The 17,235-nt window shown below is 27.8% G+C and overlaps 2 protein-coding genes across 2 annotated transcripts in view; one reads left to right on the top strand and one right to left on the bottom strand.

The window, feature by feature from the left end:
- Positions 1 to 2,140: 2,140 nt before the first annotated feature.
- On the bottom strand, positions 2,141 to 7,954 carry LOC107446882 (protein BCCIP homolog). The gene is made up of 7 exons (XM_016061658.4): positions 7,555 to 7,954; positions 7,328 to 7,405; positions 5,813 to 5,893; positions 5,092 to 5,193; positions 3,789 to 3,976; positions 3,551 to 3,695; positions 2,141 to 2,405 (listed from the first exon to the last, which is right to left on the bottom strand). Exons 1-7 carry the CDS (start codon positions 7,654 to 7,656, stop codon positions 2,235 to 2,237), a joined length of 867 nt encoding a protein of 288 aa, XP_015917144.2. The 5' UTR covers positions 7,657 to 7,954; the 3' UTR covers positions 2,141 to 2,234.
- Nup107 (nuclear pore complex protein Nup107) overlaps positions 7,888 to 17,235 on the top strand; it is a 41,577-nt gene continuing 32,229 nt past the window's right edge. The window contains exons 1-5 of the mRNA XM_043042034.3: positions 7,888 to 8,032; positions 10,032 to 10,135; positions 13,117 to 13,164; positions 14,581 to 14,642; positions 16,834 to 16,869. Coding sequence (XP_042897968.1) covers positions 8,031 to 8,032; positions 10,032 to 10,135; positions 13,117 to 13,164; positions 14,581 to 14,642; positions 16,834 to 16,869 — 252 coding nt within the window. The 5' untranslated portion in view covers positions 7,888 to 8,030. The remainder of the gene's footprint in view (positions 8,033 to 10,031; positions 10,136 to 13,116; positions 13,165 to 14,580; positions 14,643 to 16,833; positions 16,870 to 17,235) is intronic.

Below are 17,235 nucleotides of genomic sequence, written 5' to 3'. Positions count from 1 at the left end.
GCTTGTTGTACAACAAAAACTGAACTGTCTATGTACGTACAAAAACACCGTAGCTTGCGATTGCTTTCGTACAACTTCTTTTGCGATGTTTTTGGCGCAAACCCTTTCTCTCTCCTATTGTTGCCAACACTACTGCGAAAGGGGTGGGAGCCGACTATCGATCAAGCATGTACTTTTTCTGAAAATGGACCCGGCATCCAGAACGAGAAATTCGTGCCGGAGCGTCATGTTGTTTAGAGTTATTAGCCCAAGATCGTTACCCGGTAACGTCTTTGGAGTTTGCTTCGACATACGCTGACTCAATTTTATCCTCCCATACACAAATATCGTTATTGTTCTGGCATATGGTCCATGGTATGGTGCTAGTAAATAGGTTTTCTGCATGAATAATGTCTCAAAAAGACGTTCAAGAAGAATAAGTTTCCCTGGATCAAAAATTGCTTAAATCGTGGATGTTTGCGAGGACTTCTAATGGATTTTTTGTAGGCCGAGGCTTGCATTAAGAGGTAACTCAAATTGACTGCTTGGTGTGTATTTATCAGTCCCGGAACACCAACTCTTGGTATCCACTCATGTAATAAGTGGTTGCGACAATTTCAGCAGTCATATGAGTGATGGGATAAGCTTCTGGCTATCTAGTATAACGATCAATGGCTGTATGCAATAGAGAAAATCCAAGTGAAGATGGAATCGGTTCAACGATATTCAGATGCCAGAGCCAAATTTAAGTTTAGTGGGGCCCATAAGCTATTAAAGATAGTACGGCCCTTAAAAGTTCAACGTCATTTTCCATATTTTTTTTTTATTGTTAATTACTAGACATCAAATTGCTTACTCGATAAAGCATTTGAAAATATTATCTTCTTAGATAAAAATTTCGTAAGAGCCATTGTCGCTGTTTTAATTGTTCAAGTCCGCATTAAACATATAAAATATCCTCAGAGAACGACGGATCATGGGTTAAAATGCCCTTTGCCTTCGGGTTAGTTCCATCAAAAAGTCATCCATGGACGCAAATTTGCACCAATGTCTCTTCTAGATTGGGTTTAAAATTACAAGGCTACGAAATTGAACACACATAGTCATAAACTCAGAATTTGGTCGCTGTTCAATGCCAGCTATGAAAGAAAAATATAAAAATTATGGTATATACAGAAAGTATGGGAATAATAAAAAAAAAATTATTAACTGTTGGAAAATGTAGCAAAAAGTAACACGCACACCGCAACAGTGAAATTAGACTTCGAATTTGACATACTGGAAGGCCATTTTTAATAATAAACTAAGCAAAAGCTTTTTTTTTTTCTTGTTGAAATTTTAATTTCCTCGAAAGTATTGATTAAGACTTATAAACTTGTAACTACGAAAGTAAAAGGAGTATGAGGAGATAAAGAAAAAAAAAATTCGATTCAAGAATAGTTAACCAATGTAAAAAATGACACATGTGCTAATTTACTGCTGGCATAAGTGCAACTGACAGTTTTATTTATGGACTTAAAGAAATATTTTTAAAACTATAATTTTCTCAAAAATTATTGCAAATTTAAGTGCTTCTTTTCGGGAATATATATAGATATAACTTCGTTTTTACTGTAAATAATGATTATTGATCCATTGTTGTTGAAAAATAAAATTTTTCTTTCTAAAGATATATTGTTTAAAAGCTCGCACTTGACTTGACATAAAAAAATTAAAAAAGAAGAAATTAAATGTTTTCAAAAATAAATCTAAATACTCAAGGAGCCTAATGGAAGAACCAGGTAAGTGACACTTACAGAGTATCTATAATCAGGATAAGAAGAAAAAAATTAGAATGTGAAATATTTTATAATAGACAATTTTGAAGGAAGCTAATAATCCCTTGTCTACTTTATTTAATACTATCTAATTTGAAATAAAAATCAAGCAAGTATACTTGAAACTCATGTGAATTAGTTATGTTATATAGTTTCCAATTTAATATAATATGGTTATTAATTTCACATAAATAATATAAGGTTATGATTACAAATAACACGTAAAATTAATTCTCATTTATAACTTTTCATTATGTCATACATTCCGTGTTCCGCTTCTCTTAAAATTAATTTTGTAAATTTTGTTACTAAATTTTAAGAGTTTCTAAAAATATAGACCAGTATGCATAATTATACCTTTTAGAATTGATAAATCCAAAAGGACAATATTTTTTATTTTTTACTATTTACAACAATAGGATTTTTTTACAGAGCGTTTTATGTTCCAAGCTCAGCAGTCAATTTGTGACACATCTCTTCATACTTAGAAGCAGGGAACAACATAACTCTTCGCTTTCTATGACCTTCTTTATCTTCATCTGTCCAAGCACCACTAAGACCACTGTCCAGTTCACTTGCCACAGAAAAATCAAAAGAAATAGTGGCTACCTGTAATTAGTATAAGTTTTAAATAAATATGTAAAACAGAATGACAAAAATATTTAATTAATAGTTTCACATTTTCAAAGGAGTACTCCACTGTGATTCAAAAAAACAAACTATAGCATTCTTTTAAAATATATAAAACCCTCGAACTACGTTTAACAAGCTTTTAAACTAAATGTGTATGGTTAAAGGCAACCAAAACCAATAAGTATGACCTCAGTTAATCATAAGAGTATACTTATATTCAGCCAGAGCATTATTCAGAAAAGTTACCTTTCTTTTAAACCTGATTTTGCAACTTAACCAATAATTATTATTTATTAATTAGCATATCATAATCTCTCTGAAACATTGAACGATTGAAGATTCCAAGTAGTATATAAAAATCTGATTATTAGCTCTAAGGTAATTAAGAGCTACAGTTCAATTCAATTTAGCTGTTGCTTGGTAGTCAGTAGTGTAATTTGGTTATAGGATTTGTTTTCAAGTTTTTGAGCGTTTTTTTCTTATGTATTAGTCTTGATTTTATACTTTTGTATTTGCTTAATGTATTTTACATTTTGTAATGTATTTCCTTTGGCAAAAACTTTGGGGTACAGAGAGAGCATTTAGACACTTGTCGTGCTCTCTCGATAGAAAAGGTTTTGTACTTATGGCTTCCGGAGCAGGTACCCCATGAAGACGTCAGCTTCGGTTGTCGTATTTTTTCATAATTTACACTTTTTATTGTTTCTTTAGTTTCAACTCCTCTTGGAATTTCTGCTGCATAGCGTATTTTTCCACTGGAAGTATAGTTTTTAATTGGTTTAATCATTTTGAATTCTATTCTAATTACGTAATTAAGAGCTTTTAATTCATTTTAATAGGCTGCAAAAATTTGTGATTTAACTATGCAACTAATTGTAAAATTAACAATAGTTAATATTTATTTATTTATTTTAAAAAATTGGTTGCACGTAATTCCAACTTTCAATTATTACTTTCCTCAAAAATGTGAAAATTAAAAAGATAAACACAGAAAAAAAAAAAATCCAAAAAGGATGAAAAATTGAGAAGATATATTCATGAAAAAATTTGTTTCAGGGAGACTCTTTTGTAAGCATGATATCGAGATTCAATGCTTATGTTTAAATATTGACATGACAAACCTCAGAAATGAGCTCTTCTTCAGCATTTGCATATACAACATTGTATGTTTGTTTAGCTTCCTTGAAAACAACTATTTTGCTGATCAGAATGTAGTAGTCAAATTTAAAGTTTCCACCCTTAGCTGTAGCTTTCTCCATGTCATAACTAGAGGAATAAAAATACAGAACTATGAAAACACACAAATATTTCAATGTACTATTTGTTAAAATATAATTACAACTTTAAATAGAATCTTACCTTAAGCCTGTATAGAGAGGAACAGCAATTTTGGGAGGAATGTTCAACATTCTTTCACTGATAATGAGACCAACATTCTTCTCTCTGTTTTCTAAAATATTTCTTAACAACTGGAATTGTTCATCTTTGGAGGACTTTTTGCAATGGCTCAGTAGGTAGGCGGTGATTTGCTTCACAGAATCTAAATTCTACAAAAAGAACAAACATAGCTTACTCAAGGGTCTTTTATTATACCAAATAATGCCTTTTAAGAAGTAGCTTGTTATTCATATAACAACAGTGGCTTGAAACAATTATGTATAACTGTTAGTCCAGGTATTATTGTCTACATCTAGTTAGTGCTTTTTATGTTAATAAGGTAAAGAACACAGAATTTTCAAGAAAAAAGGTCTAGTTCTTTAATAACAGGGTTCATATTCAAAAAGAAGTAATTTTTTCCAGGTCAACAGGAATAAAATATATGGTATTACATTATCTTTTAATAACAACTATTTTTTAAAAACTATTTTAATTTTAAAAGCTTTTGCGCAAGTTAACTAATATTACTTTATTTTTCAAGCATAAAAAGTAAAATATATCATTTTCGAAGTCTTTCGTCCTCTTTGGTAGTAAACTTTAAATATTGTCTGTTTCTATTTTTTGTTCAGATTGAAAAATTAGTTTTTCTTTAAGTAGAAACATGAAGAGGTTTTAGAAAATTCAAAAAATGTAATAAATTTTTTTTTCCGCCCACAGCTTTAAGGCTGGTAAACAACCTAAAATATGAATTGTCAAGCATATGATCATGAATATAATTTGAAGTTTGGGACACTAACAGCTTTGTAAGTACTGATATTCATAGGATCAAATAAATTTTTTAAAAGAATTTTTTAATTTCAGCTGATTCTTTTTTAAGAATAAATCAATCACACCAAAAATGACTGATACTTAGGAATTTTCTTCCATCCTCAAAGGTGGGAGCATTTAATAATGGGAGATAAAGAAGGAAATCCCTTAGGTGATATAAAAAATTAAAAAAAAACATTAACTTAATTTAATGATAAAATACAAAAGACTAAACAAACTCTATGCTATTTTATTTTTTAAAATTTAGAATTTTATTAGGTTTTGAATAATTAATAAAATACAGGTATTTATGCCACGAGTGTTTATCTGATAGCAGAAATGCTGCAGATAGGTGTAGGAAAAAAAAAAATTGTTTAATTACTTTTCTACATTTTAAAAGAAAACATTGAAAATAAAACAGAAACAAGAAATTAAAATGTAGATAGATAAATGAAATAAAAACACAGAATTTTCTTACTCTTTTATCAGTAAGATTAACTACAGAAAACACACCAAAAGTTACATCTAAATCAGAGTCATCGTCATCCTCATCTACATTCATGCCATCATCATCAGCTTGCTAGAAAAATTCAAGTAAAAAAAAAATTTTTTTTAAGCAAAAACACATCTATTGCATTGTACATTTAAACAATACAAAAAAAAAAAAAAAAAAAAAAGAAGATATAAAATAGCTTTTTTAAATTGTAAGGTAAAGTCAATGTGATTACATATTACTTCCTATTGAATCTTACAAGTATTATCTGGTGCAAAATAAATTTACTCCTTTTTTTTACATTAAAAGGTATAGTCAACACAATATTTATTTCCTTTCCTTATAGACTAAATGATGCATTAACTATGTAACTGAATTAACACATGCATAAAAAGTTAACAACAAGTAGTAAGGTACAATTTCAATGATTACCAATTTTCTATAGTCTTATTCAAGAATCATAAATCAATCAAACTGAATTGAGACAAATTAAAATACAATGGCCATAAACCAATTAATATGATGAAAAACAAAAAATAAGATACAGATACAATAAAAAGATAAGGACTACTTAATATACAAGAATAAAAGCAGTACAAAAGACACAACTATACACACCACAATTGCGACAGAATCGTTGACATACACAAATAATTGTGCACTTATTTTTGTAAACTGTAAAAATACTATTATAGTAAAAAAATACCTTAATAACTCCTGTTATTTTCTTTTGATGAATAAGCAAGTCAGTTAATTCTGATGTGTTGATATGAGCTTTCAGAAATAACTGGAACAAATATATTTTCATATTAAATAGAGAAAAAGTAAACATTGATGTGTTTTTAAATATTAGTGAAAGGGATGACAATCATCTTCTACAGTGGGGGAAAAAACACAGAAAATATTGCCCTGGAAGAAATACAATAAACCCAAGTAGATGAAACTTTCTAACAAAAAAAGATCACACATTAAATTAAAATTTGAAACAGTTCATAATTGTAATCAAGTTTAAATAATAGTTAAAATTCCAAGTCATTAAAGAATTTTTTTTTTTAAATAATTTTTTTACAGAATTGTTTAATGGTTGGAATATTATTTTAAATTATTAAGTTACTTTTCATCTAAATGCTCACAAAGTTCCTACATCAGGACCTGCACCAAAAAGTTGCCAAGCTGGGCAAATTCGTATAATAGCGTGCAAAAAAAAAGATCCTTGAAGTGACCAACTTTAGTGATTCAAAGTCAATCTTTAGGAAAACAACAGACATTTTTGTAAAATTTGTATAAGTACAAAGATTTTTTAGCTGTGGTGTTTGGTGGGAACAGATATCGATGCCAAGGAGAACTGTGACACAAAGTGAAAAACCCCGAAAATTTGTGTGCAAAAAATCTATATCAATTTATGTTCCAAACATGTTTTATATTTAACATAATTTTTTGAACTAGTATTTAGAATTACTACTGAATAAAACACAATACTTTAAACACTTACTACTGAAGAATATCACACCTTTCAAGTAACTAATTCAAGGGAGCCTTTTGGAAGAAGAATCACACGCATGTAAACCTCTCAACAATGGGATTTAGTAGAAGATTCAAAATTTCGCTTTGACATACGTAGAATTCTGTGAAACATTTGCGGAAAAATCACATACTCTGTTTCTAGTTTTAAGGGGGATATTACTGTATCTTGATCTATCACGCCAACTACAACAGCCAAGGTGCCAAATATATTTTAAACTTGCAAATTTAAAAAAAAAAAAAAAATTGAAACCTGTAGATATTTGCCCAGGGGTGGCAACAAGTTATACTTTTCGATTTGGTCCTTTTCTGTGGAGTTTTTTTTTAGTTTCTCACGGGCCACTGCCCGTAAGCTGCCCAGACTTGGCCATTATTCTGCCACAGAGCACAATATGGAAATCTCCTTGTTTTTAGACGCAGGAGAATTATAAGAAAACCCAAAATTCCGAAATACAATCACCTCCACTTAACGGAAACATCTCCCGATTATATCCGTACTAATAAGTTTCTAAGTAGATACTATAGGATAGTAAATTCAAAAATTTTTAACGTAGCATACATACAGTTACCAGGCAGCAGTCAATAAATTAAAATTCATATTATTTAAAACTATCACACAGTATCAAATAATTTATTCAATAAAAGTGTATCAAATAACTGAAATAAGAAAAATCAAACCATGAATAATAAAGATGTAAACCTGTGTCAAGAGATTTTTAATGCCATGGAAATCTGTCACTTCTGGCATTTTTACATCAAAATCAACTTCAATCATTTCCTGCAAACAAAATTTCCTTTATAAGTAAAAATATTGATAAACAGCTTTTAATAGAATTGCATAATCGGGGAACTGTTAATTTTTTAAGGAAATGATGAGTAAAAAATATTAAGCACATATGAATCACAACATTAAATAATGAAACTAACCATTTCCTCACTGCCAGTTCCATACATATCCTCATTTTCATCGGAACTGCTCATATTTTCATCTGGATCATTGTTGGGTCGTTGTTTTTTAGTTGGAGCCATAATTAACGATTAAATTTATAATTTTATCTTTATATTTTTAACACGTGAAACAAAACAGAAGAAAACAATGATTAGTTTGGTACGGTAACTAATTGAAAGTATTGTTTGAGAGAGAATAGTAGCATATAGCTTGCTATGAGAAAAAAAGTATTAAATCTGCGCCTAATAATTTTTAATTTTGCTGTGATATTCTTCTAAATTATTCTACACATTTTATTTTATGATTAATTAGATTAGTAATTTACAAATAATTAAAATCATGCGGAGAAGAGATTTGTTGTTAGGGTCCTTCTCCTCTAAAGCGGTGAATTTCGGTTTGTTTACCATTTCAATAGTCGGTATTTCAATCATTTCTTTGCAGGGAAATTTAAATAATGTAATGTATTGTTAATTATATTTTTTATTTTATCAATAAGTAAAAACTGTTTTCAAAATTTTGTTGTCTCTTTAAATTTAGTCTTGAGTTTCACGTTTTTTAAAATGAAATCTTCACATTTAAAGCAACAATCAAGTGTGCAATTATACTTATTTGCTTAAAATATCAGTATCTTTAAAAATTTATTATATTTCTTTCAACAATACAGCTGTGAAAAAAATCAAATATCTTTGCATAGTGTCTGTAGATGAGACTAAAATAAATTGTAAATTGAAATAAAACGCTTTTTTGGGGGGTCTAGTATGTTTTGTGTTTATGCAAATCTAAAAATTCGAATTTCTAGATTGATTTATTTCTAATCTAAGCTTGACCGATCTCCTTTGAAAACAAATCAAAATTTTGATAAATACAAACACTTTATTTTATTCAGTATTTGAAATAAGAGTGTTTGTTTATGTTTTTCAAGGCAAAATATAAAAGTGTTACATTTATGCCTTTTTTTTAGCATTTGTCATTGAAACACTTGATTATGAATGCATTACTTAGGGCATATTTCCGTATCGTGATCTGTCGCACCAACTATAACCGCTAAGGTGCCAAATAGGGTTTAAACTTGCAGATTTTTAAAAAAATAAACAACATGAAGATATTTGCCCGGGGGTGGCTACGAGTTAAGCCTTTTTGAGTTGGTCTTTTACTCTGATTTTTTTTTAAGTTTCTCGCAGCCACAGCCCAAAAGTTGTTGCTACAGATCATGATACGTAAATCTCTCCATTACTTACAGCTTTCTTAAATACAGAAATGTTGTTAATGATCTTGCGAACAAATTTCTTTTCTTTCAAAGAGACTTTTAAAACTTCGAAAAGTTGAAATTATAATGAAATTTTCCAGAACCAAATATTCTGTAGGGAAACTTACAAAATCTGTTTTCTTTCAAGAATTTTCTACTACATTTAGTGGTGAATCCAGCGGGGGTCATAGAGGTCATGGCCCTGCCCCCCCCTCAAAAAAAAAAAAAAAATAAATAAATAAAAATAATACTTTTTTTAATAGTTTACAAAAGAAATAAAATATTTAAAAAATTATTTTTAAGGGGGCATACATACCTAGATAGGTCGGAAAAATTGATTTTTTTCCCATCTAATTATGTTCTTCACTTTTTCAAGAATCTTAATCCAAAAGATTAGAACGAAATTCCTCATAGTTTCATTGTAAACATTAATAATGTTGAAGCTCCAAGCGCTCTTCAACAGGTTTAACCAAAGATTGTATAAAGGTGAAGATGGGAATCTTGCGAAACTCGACTAAATACTCGACAAACACAAAGAAATAATAACCAGACCCCAGAAGAATATTTTCGGAAGGCAATTTATATTCCTTTATTTTAACAGATTTAAAGGACAGACTTTCCCCAGATGTGATGAAACTTTGTAATCTACGAGTTTTTTTACTTCGTCAAACTGTTTTAGAAGATGATCTTATAGCCGTTCGTGAAACTGCCGAGTTTTTTAAGATTCTCTTAAATGCTTCCATAAAAGTTGTCGAAACAGAATTTCGTCTTTGGGTGGCAAAATGGCAGCGTGAAACAGAAGCAGGACTTTAAGTGCCTAACGATCTTTTCAAGATTATTAATGCCTGTGACATTGATTTGTACCCATCAATCAATATGTTGTTGAGAATTTTAATAATTCTGCCAGTTAGTGCAGTAACAGCAGAACGCTCCTTTTCAACATCTCAAGACTTGGCTTAGAGCAACTCAAAATGGACTCGCCTTATTAAACATTCATCGAGAAATTGATTTTGATGTTGAAAAAATCATTGACAGATTTGCCGAAGTCTCTAAAAAACGCATTACATTTATTATTTAAAGATGTTTAATACTTGAATTATTTATGTACTGTTCTATTGTTCATTATAGAACTTTTTTGTTATTCACTTTTTTTAAAAAAATAATTTATATGTAAGAAAATGATCTATCCATATTTTTTAATTTTTGTAGGGAGGAAAGTTTTGTTTCCCTTTTGGCAGAAAAAACACCTCAAAGGAGTGCTGCTAAATCATCATTTGTGCAAAAATGTATTACTTTTGGAAGTTCAAAAAAAGGTGATATTTTTTTGCTTTCCACAACATTTTTTAATTTTGCTCTGTATATTTTTTAAAATGTTTGAATAATTATCACAATTAAATGGAAAAATTTCATATAATGTTGAGTGTTTAATATAAATACATTTTAATCAATAAATGCCTTATTTAAATTCACCTGCTAATGGAATTGGAATATGTCATCCGTCATTTCCTTATTGGACTTGTCTAATTGACTTTCCAGATAAAATCTGATCGTTGAATTTAATAATGCTCCTTTTTCTTGATGTTATATTTGTCTTAAAGTATATAAGTATCTATTTGCTTTACTGAATTATATTACTTCTTTGACATTTGAATAAATATGTAAAATGTTTCTTTACGTGTTTGACTAATGTTTAAACATTTTAGAGTTTACATTTAACTTTAAAATTTTTATAAAAATATATTTTTTTAAGACTTGCATTTAAAATTTTTATATATATGCATTTTTTTTATTCTTGCTTGCATAGCAATTATTGACATATAGATGCAGGAATACACTTTGCATATTGACTTTCACTATCATTTCATTTCATTAATTAAGATTAAAAATATTGTTATAGAAATTTTATATTGCTATAAAAATTTTATATACTATAATATAAATATTGTGATTAAAACATGATTGCACAATAAATTGACATATTTTTTGTAATTGTTTTAAAGGCTTCATGTTTTACCGTTATTGTTTTTTCGTTTTTAAATTTTTTGTAACAATCTTTTTTTGCTTATTAAAATTTCATTAAAATTTTTTCAAAAAAATTAAAAAATTGTTTTTGTAATAATTTAATGTAGGGGTGCACAATCTGTGGCCAGCGGGCCACATGCGGCCCGTCGACTGTTGATGTGCGGCCCGCGGAAACTTCTGAATGCAATAAAAAAATTTCTTTTAATTTGCTTTTTGTTTACGCATTATTAATTTTGTTTAATTAAAATATTTAATTCAAATTTATATTACTCTGTAAAATGCGTATATTTTTTGTACTGCATTCATTCTGAAAGCTTCTTTTTGGTTAGAATGTATATCCCCCTCCCAATATTTATGTATATACAGTGCCCGCCGCTAATAAAATCACCGGATAATAAAATCAAATCGGCAAGAACCGAATCGTTACAATATTAATACATGTTAAAAACATCCTTTAATAAAATCAATGCCGCTGCTTTTTAAAATCAAAATTTTGACTACATAATAAATCAAAGGTGCACTATTTCAGCTTTTTTTGTTCTTATTTGTAAAATTTTATTTTTTCGAAGTTTAAAGATTTTTTTAGAAGAAGCAACAGTTTCTCACAAACCTGTGAAACAGGTGTGGTTAGCACTTTCCTGCTATATACATAGTGTAAGAGTTAAGGAAAAATGTGGGTGGTAAGCGGCGAGTTCATAGAAATCAATTTATCAATGTTAATTCCTTGACTTGAATGAAGTTTGGAGAAACCTATCTCACTCAACAGGGGGTCGAATTCTTATCTTACTTTTTATTGAATGAACCATAGAAGGGAGAGAAGTTTCTTTTGTAATCTATATTAACAGAGAACCTGAATAGATTTCCAAAAACTGTCTGTGCACAAGCTTCCTAAATGTAGTCAACGTGAAGCATCAATTGAGATGGGGCTCATAACTGTTTCAAAGAAATGATCAGCAATGAAGAAAATGAAATGGACGAGAATTTTTCACGTTACGTAGCTATTGACGATTACCTGCAAACATCAGGAGAAAAATCTGATTCTAAAATTGTTACAGACATCAAAAATTGCAAAGTTATTTCCCATCAAGAAATGGAGGAATCAGACTCAGAAGATGAAATAAAAATAAACTCATCAGTACCATCTTCAATGGAAGTCAGAAAAGCACTTAATGTATTGCGGCAAGCTTTAGAACAAAGAGGAGGAATATCGAAAACTATAAAAACTTCTATAAACTCTCAAATGATGTTGAAAAGTTAATTATAAATACTGCAACTAAAGCAACCATTAATCGGTTTTTTGCAAAACTTTTGTAAATTTAATCTTATGTAGGGTTTTACTTTATTAAAATAATTAAATTAGTTAAATTAGTTAAAATAAAGCATTAATGTGGTCATTATTTCAGCTTTTAAAGTGTGTGCATTTTTGATATATTGTAAAATGTGTTTTTTTTTTTGTTGTCAAATGTTGAATCACCTCTTAATAAAATCAGCCGCTTAATAAAATCAAAAGAGCATAAAACGAAAGTGATTTTAATAAACAGCGGGCACTGTATGTATACATTTATACCTTTGATAAATTAATTACTATGAAAAGAGGAACAAGTTTTTTTAAAAAAACGTATCAATTTCTTTAGTTTTAAATAAATTCAAAAAATTAAAAATATTTAATTTTCTGCAGATTTATAACATATTTGCAGAAACTGATAAAAATTGTTTACTGATAAAAATATTTAGTGCTTAGAACACTAATGTTTTTATAAAAATTATCATATTTGCTACTAACATGATTACGTATGCGCACGACTCTTCGTTAATCGGCCCTTAGTTTTATTTCTTTTTCATCTGTAAAGGATACTAAACACTTATGCCCGAAAAAAAATTTATGCAACCAAATTTTTTAATTGGAAATTAGAAGTATTTGTTTAAGAATTGTATTCAGTAAACATTACAATAATTACAATGACAGAAAAATATTATTATGTTCTTAAAAGAGTTTGAATACTTTGAAGTTTCATAAAAAAAGTAATAATATGTAAAAGTATTCCCAAAAGTATGAAATAGGTAAGAAGTATCTTTAAAAAATGTAGTATTGCACCTTGCTTAAGTGGATAAGCCAGTTCTAAATGACAAATATTACGAAATCACAATTCAAGAAATCTCTTTAATTAAAGTTAAAGAATTAAAACAAAAGTTTTATTTTTTTACTTTTAATTGCATATTACTAAATTTATTTTAAAATTTAAATTTGTTTTCAATTGATTTTTTTTATTAGGATTATCTTTTGATGAAACTGGACTTAGTGGCACTTTACCTTCTTCAAGTTAGTATATCATTTATCTTTATTAAGTTCTTCATGAACATTGTGTTGTATTCAATTGATAAGTTTTGGCTTGTGAAAACTTTTTTTATTTTTCATTTAATTAATTTTTAAGTATTGATATTTTTTTTCAACTGAAAAATAAAATTAAAAAATAGCTAAATATGGTTTGTTAAATATTGTTCAAATGCAAAAATATAGCTCAATGCAAAATATTGTTAGATTTCTAAAATTATTATCACCAGTTATAAAATGTGCTTTTAAAAATAAACATAGCAAGATTTAAAAATTTTTTAAACACGGATTCATTTATCTAATACAAATAATTATTACAAAAATATGGTATTATATGGTTATATAATAAACATCACATAAAATATTGTGATCATCCTGACCACGGCTCTGAAAATTACAATCACCATAGTACTGAAAATACAGTAACTGGCTTCTTATATTGAGTTATTTTAACAATTTCTTTTAGTCCAAAAAATCTGAATATTTTCGTTAAAAAAAAAACTATGTCATTGTTTACTTTGGGTTCTATCTTATGATCTGTTTGTTTTGATTTATAGCACTCATGAGAAATGTTTCAGTACAGAAAAACAATGTTGCAAAAGACTAAAAAACAAAATAAAAGTGTTCAACAATCGTGTATTGAACTTGTGCAGTAGTTAAGCTTATGAAAGAGAATTAGCTAAGTAAAATATAAAGAATGTAGTAATTTTTTGATTATAGTAGATTTCTTGGTAAAAATTTCAAAGCAATTTTCTCACCCTACTCTTGTTAATAATGTTTAAAAAGGACTAAAGAGTGATTATGCACATGAAAAGTGTAAGTGCAGGACTGTATATATGTAAAAATCTTTGTAGTGCAATGAAATAAAATGTGTGTTAAAAATGGTTGACTCAGTATTACAGTATAGGAAAGTATTATTTCTATAGCTTAATATAACAAACTATTTATAGACATAAAAAAAAACTGGCAAAATATTATAATCTTGATTCATTTTTATTTTCAGATAACTTTGAAATAAAACTAATTACTGTTTTGTAATTTCATAAAGCAAAAGAAAAAAAATGCTACTTTTCGTTCTATATAATCTTTAAAATGTTGAATTTTCGTAGAAGCTGTATGGAAGCCAATATTTTGTGTAATAAGTTTAATGATCTAAGATCAATTTTAAATGGATGAAGTTGCATTAAATTGTCAAAAATTTCTTTTAGGATGTTATGAAAAATCAGCTTTTGTATCAAAAAGTATTTTGGAACTGTTTGTATAACTATTTTGTATTGTTAAATAATTTTTGAATGCAGTATGAATAATATTTTTTAGGAAATATATATTTAACAAATATACATGTTGTATTTTTCCAATTTGCATACCATATTAATGACCAGTTAATTCATTTTCACATTTCAGGAGAACAATCACTATCTGTTTTCAGTCAAGGAAATGAATACAACATGAGTGGAATTTTTGAAGTATGTTATTTTCTTTCTTTCTTATCTCAATCCTAAAATTAGCCTCATCTATATTCTTTACTGTAATCATCTACACATTTAAATTGTGTGTACTGATATTATCTATTGTATACTGAGATAATGTTGTAAATGTATTTAGCATGGTAGTGGGTAACCCAGACAAGTGATGGTAGAAAAATAATTAAAAATTATAGAAAGTTTTGAAGCTTGAAAATTTCCTTAATTTTCATTTTTTAAAAAAGAAATTTAAACTAAAATTAAAGTCATTACATCATAAATGATATAAATACCAAGCTTTTAAACATTTCAGACTTTCAAGTGTAAAAAGTCTTTTATTCCTTCCCATTTTTCAGAAGTCTTTAAAGTCTTCAGTTATTCCAAAAATTATTATCAGAAATGTCATTTGAAATGCTTTCTTGCATTTGTGTCCTGAGTAAATCAGTTTTTATTATAGAAATTCAAGTAATTAGTTAAGAATTTTTGTAAAAAAATATAAATCATATTGGAATAGTGATTTTAATGTATAGTAAAGTTAAAATATTATAATTTTTTGCTGGATAGTGATAATAAATTTTTAGGCTACTGAATCCATGAATGTCTGGCTACTGAATCCATAATGATTATAAAGTATTATGCTTATAATAAGTTTTTAAAGAATTAGTTATATTTTTGTAACTTTGCATTATAAGAGTTGTCTTGTTACAATAATTTGTACATCGCAATTTTTTTCACTTTAAGTGACGATAACTTCTGTTATAAACTGAACTCATAGACTCAGGATGCTAACTTATGTTCTGTAGTTTGAACAAGCAGATTGCTAATGCCTCATCAATGTTTTAACTGTGGCAGGTGAAAACTTATGAGAAATAAAAAATGTTTTCTTCAGGAACTTTTTCACAAACTGTAAAAACCCTATTCATATGCTATTGAATGCATAAGTGTTTGAAATTTCCAATGAGCAATTTTTCAAATTTACACGATTTAGCTATCAGAAATTGTTGTAGGTTCAGATCAACATATGTTTGTGAGCAAATGTTTTTTAGTAAGAATGTAATAAAATCTAAATATCATTCACAGAGATAAGTTTTCTATGCTTTTTGGCGGAATTCCTCCCCCTCCCTTCAATTTAACTATAAAAAATGCTCTGCTTTTTGCAAAATTTTTTTCTTACTTATGTTTCCGTGGTTTATTTCATTCTTGCTATTTAAATCACACACCGTGATTTCTATTCTAACATTTTAAAACTACAGAACATGCTCTGTATTCACATGATTTAAAATTTTGCTTCAGGTGTTCAAGCAATTTGAAAATAGCATGTATAGATTCGTAGTCATATGTTTAAATATCACATCATGATTCATATTCACATAATTTAAAAATCACATATAGAGATTCGTATTCACTCAATTGAAAAAAAAAAGCTTATAATTTAAATGTTGATAATATTCTGTGAAACCTACATAAATTTTTTCTTACTTGAATGTTAGGCATATTTTCAATGAAAGTTTTTGGATTTCCATTTTCAGCTGTTTTAGATTTTTTTTTTTTAGCAAACTCACCTCTGCATTCAAACTTGACAGATATGCCCATAAAACACATAATTTTGTTAGAACTAATCCTAATATAAATTTACTTGGGGAAAAACAAAGTCAACTAATTATTGCCGGTTTGTAATTATTTTGAATTCATTGTTTCAAATTATTCATTTTCATTTTATACCTGCATGACTTAATTAACCAAACTGTTTAAAATTTTTAATAACAATAAAATCCAAATGTTTACCTTTATTTTATTTATTATATATTATTTTTACACGCGCACTACATGAAAAAAAGTGATATTTGCATCAAAATACTATAATCAGCTTAAAGATAACAGTCACTCACCTTTTTATCATTTTTAGTATGTCTGAAGAGTTGAAAGTGGCACTTATAAATTTTTCATTCAGTTAGTGGTACTTACCCCCAAAAAAGATGGATATTCTGTTCTAACAGGAAGTGTAGATTACTTCGTTTTAAAAAGTTATCTTATAGTTCTCTGTTATCAAAGCTATTTGAACATCTATAACCTGGTAAAATAACCTGGTTAACACTTATTAAATTACAATACTAAACTACTCAGAAGTGCAATGAAATTATGATTTTGGCTCAAACTGTATTTATATAATGTGTTTTATTATTTTTTTTTTTAGTTGGATAATAATCGTGAAAGTTCATCAGTTTTTAAAGTAAGCATATTTTTATAAATTTCGTCTGCTTTATCTTTTTTTAAATTCTTCTATGAAGTTCAAAATTTTTGTTTTTATTAGTTTGGTGTTATTTCTTAGTTTTCATGACGTATTTGCTAGGCTTTGGTCTACCAACCAACTCTTGTTTCATATTTATGATAGTATTTCATCTTTATAAGTATCAGTTGGATTTTATATCTTAAAGCATTTAAATTCTTAAACTTATTATGAAAATAAAGACAAATATGTTTATTAAAGTTAATTATTAATTAATTTAAACTGTGTAAAGGAAAAAATATACATATAAAGTGTATTAAAATATATAATGTCTAGTTAAAAATGTTTAATGTATAGTTGCCATTGTTA

The sequence above is a fragment of the Parasteatoda tepidariorum genome, chromosome 9, assembly GCF_982258835.1.
Source record: "Parasteatoda tepidariorum strain Cologne lab strain chromosome 9, Ptep-v5.0, whole genome shotgun sequence".
Taxonomy (NCBI): Eukaryota; Metazoa; Arthropoda; class Arachnida; order Araneae; family Theridiidae; genus Parasteatoda; species Parasteatoda tepidariorum.
Note: the sequence above shows the minus strand (reverse complement) of the source record. Positions and strands in the feature narration are given on the sequence as shown.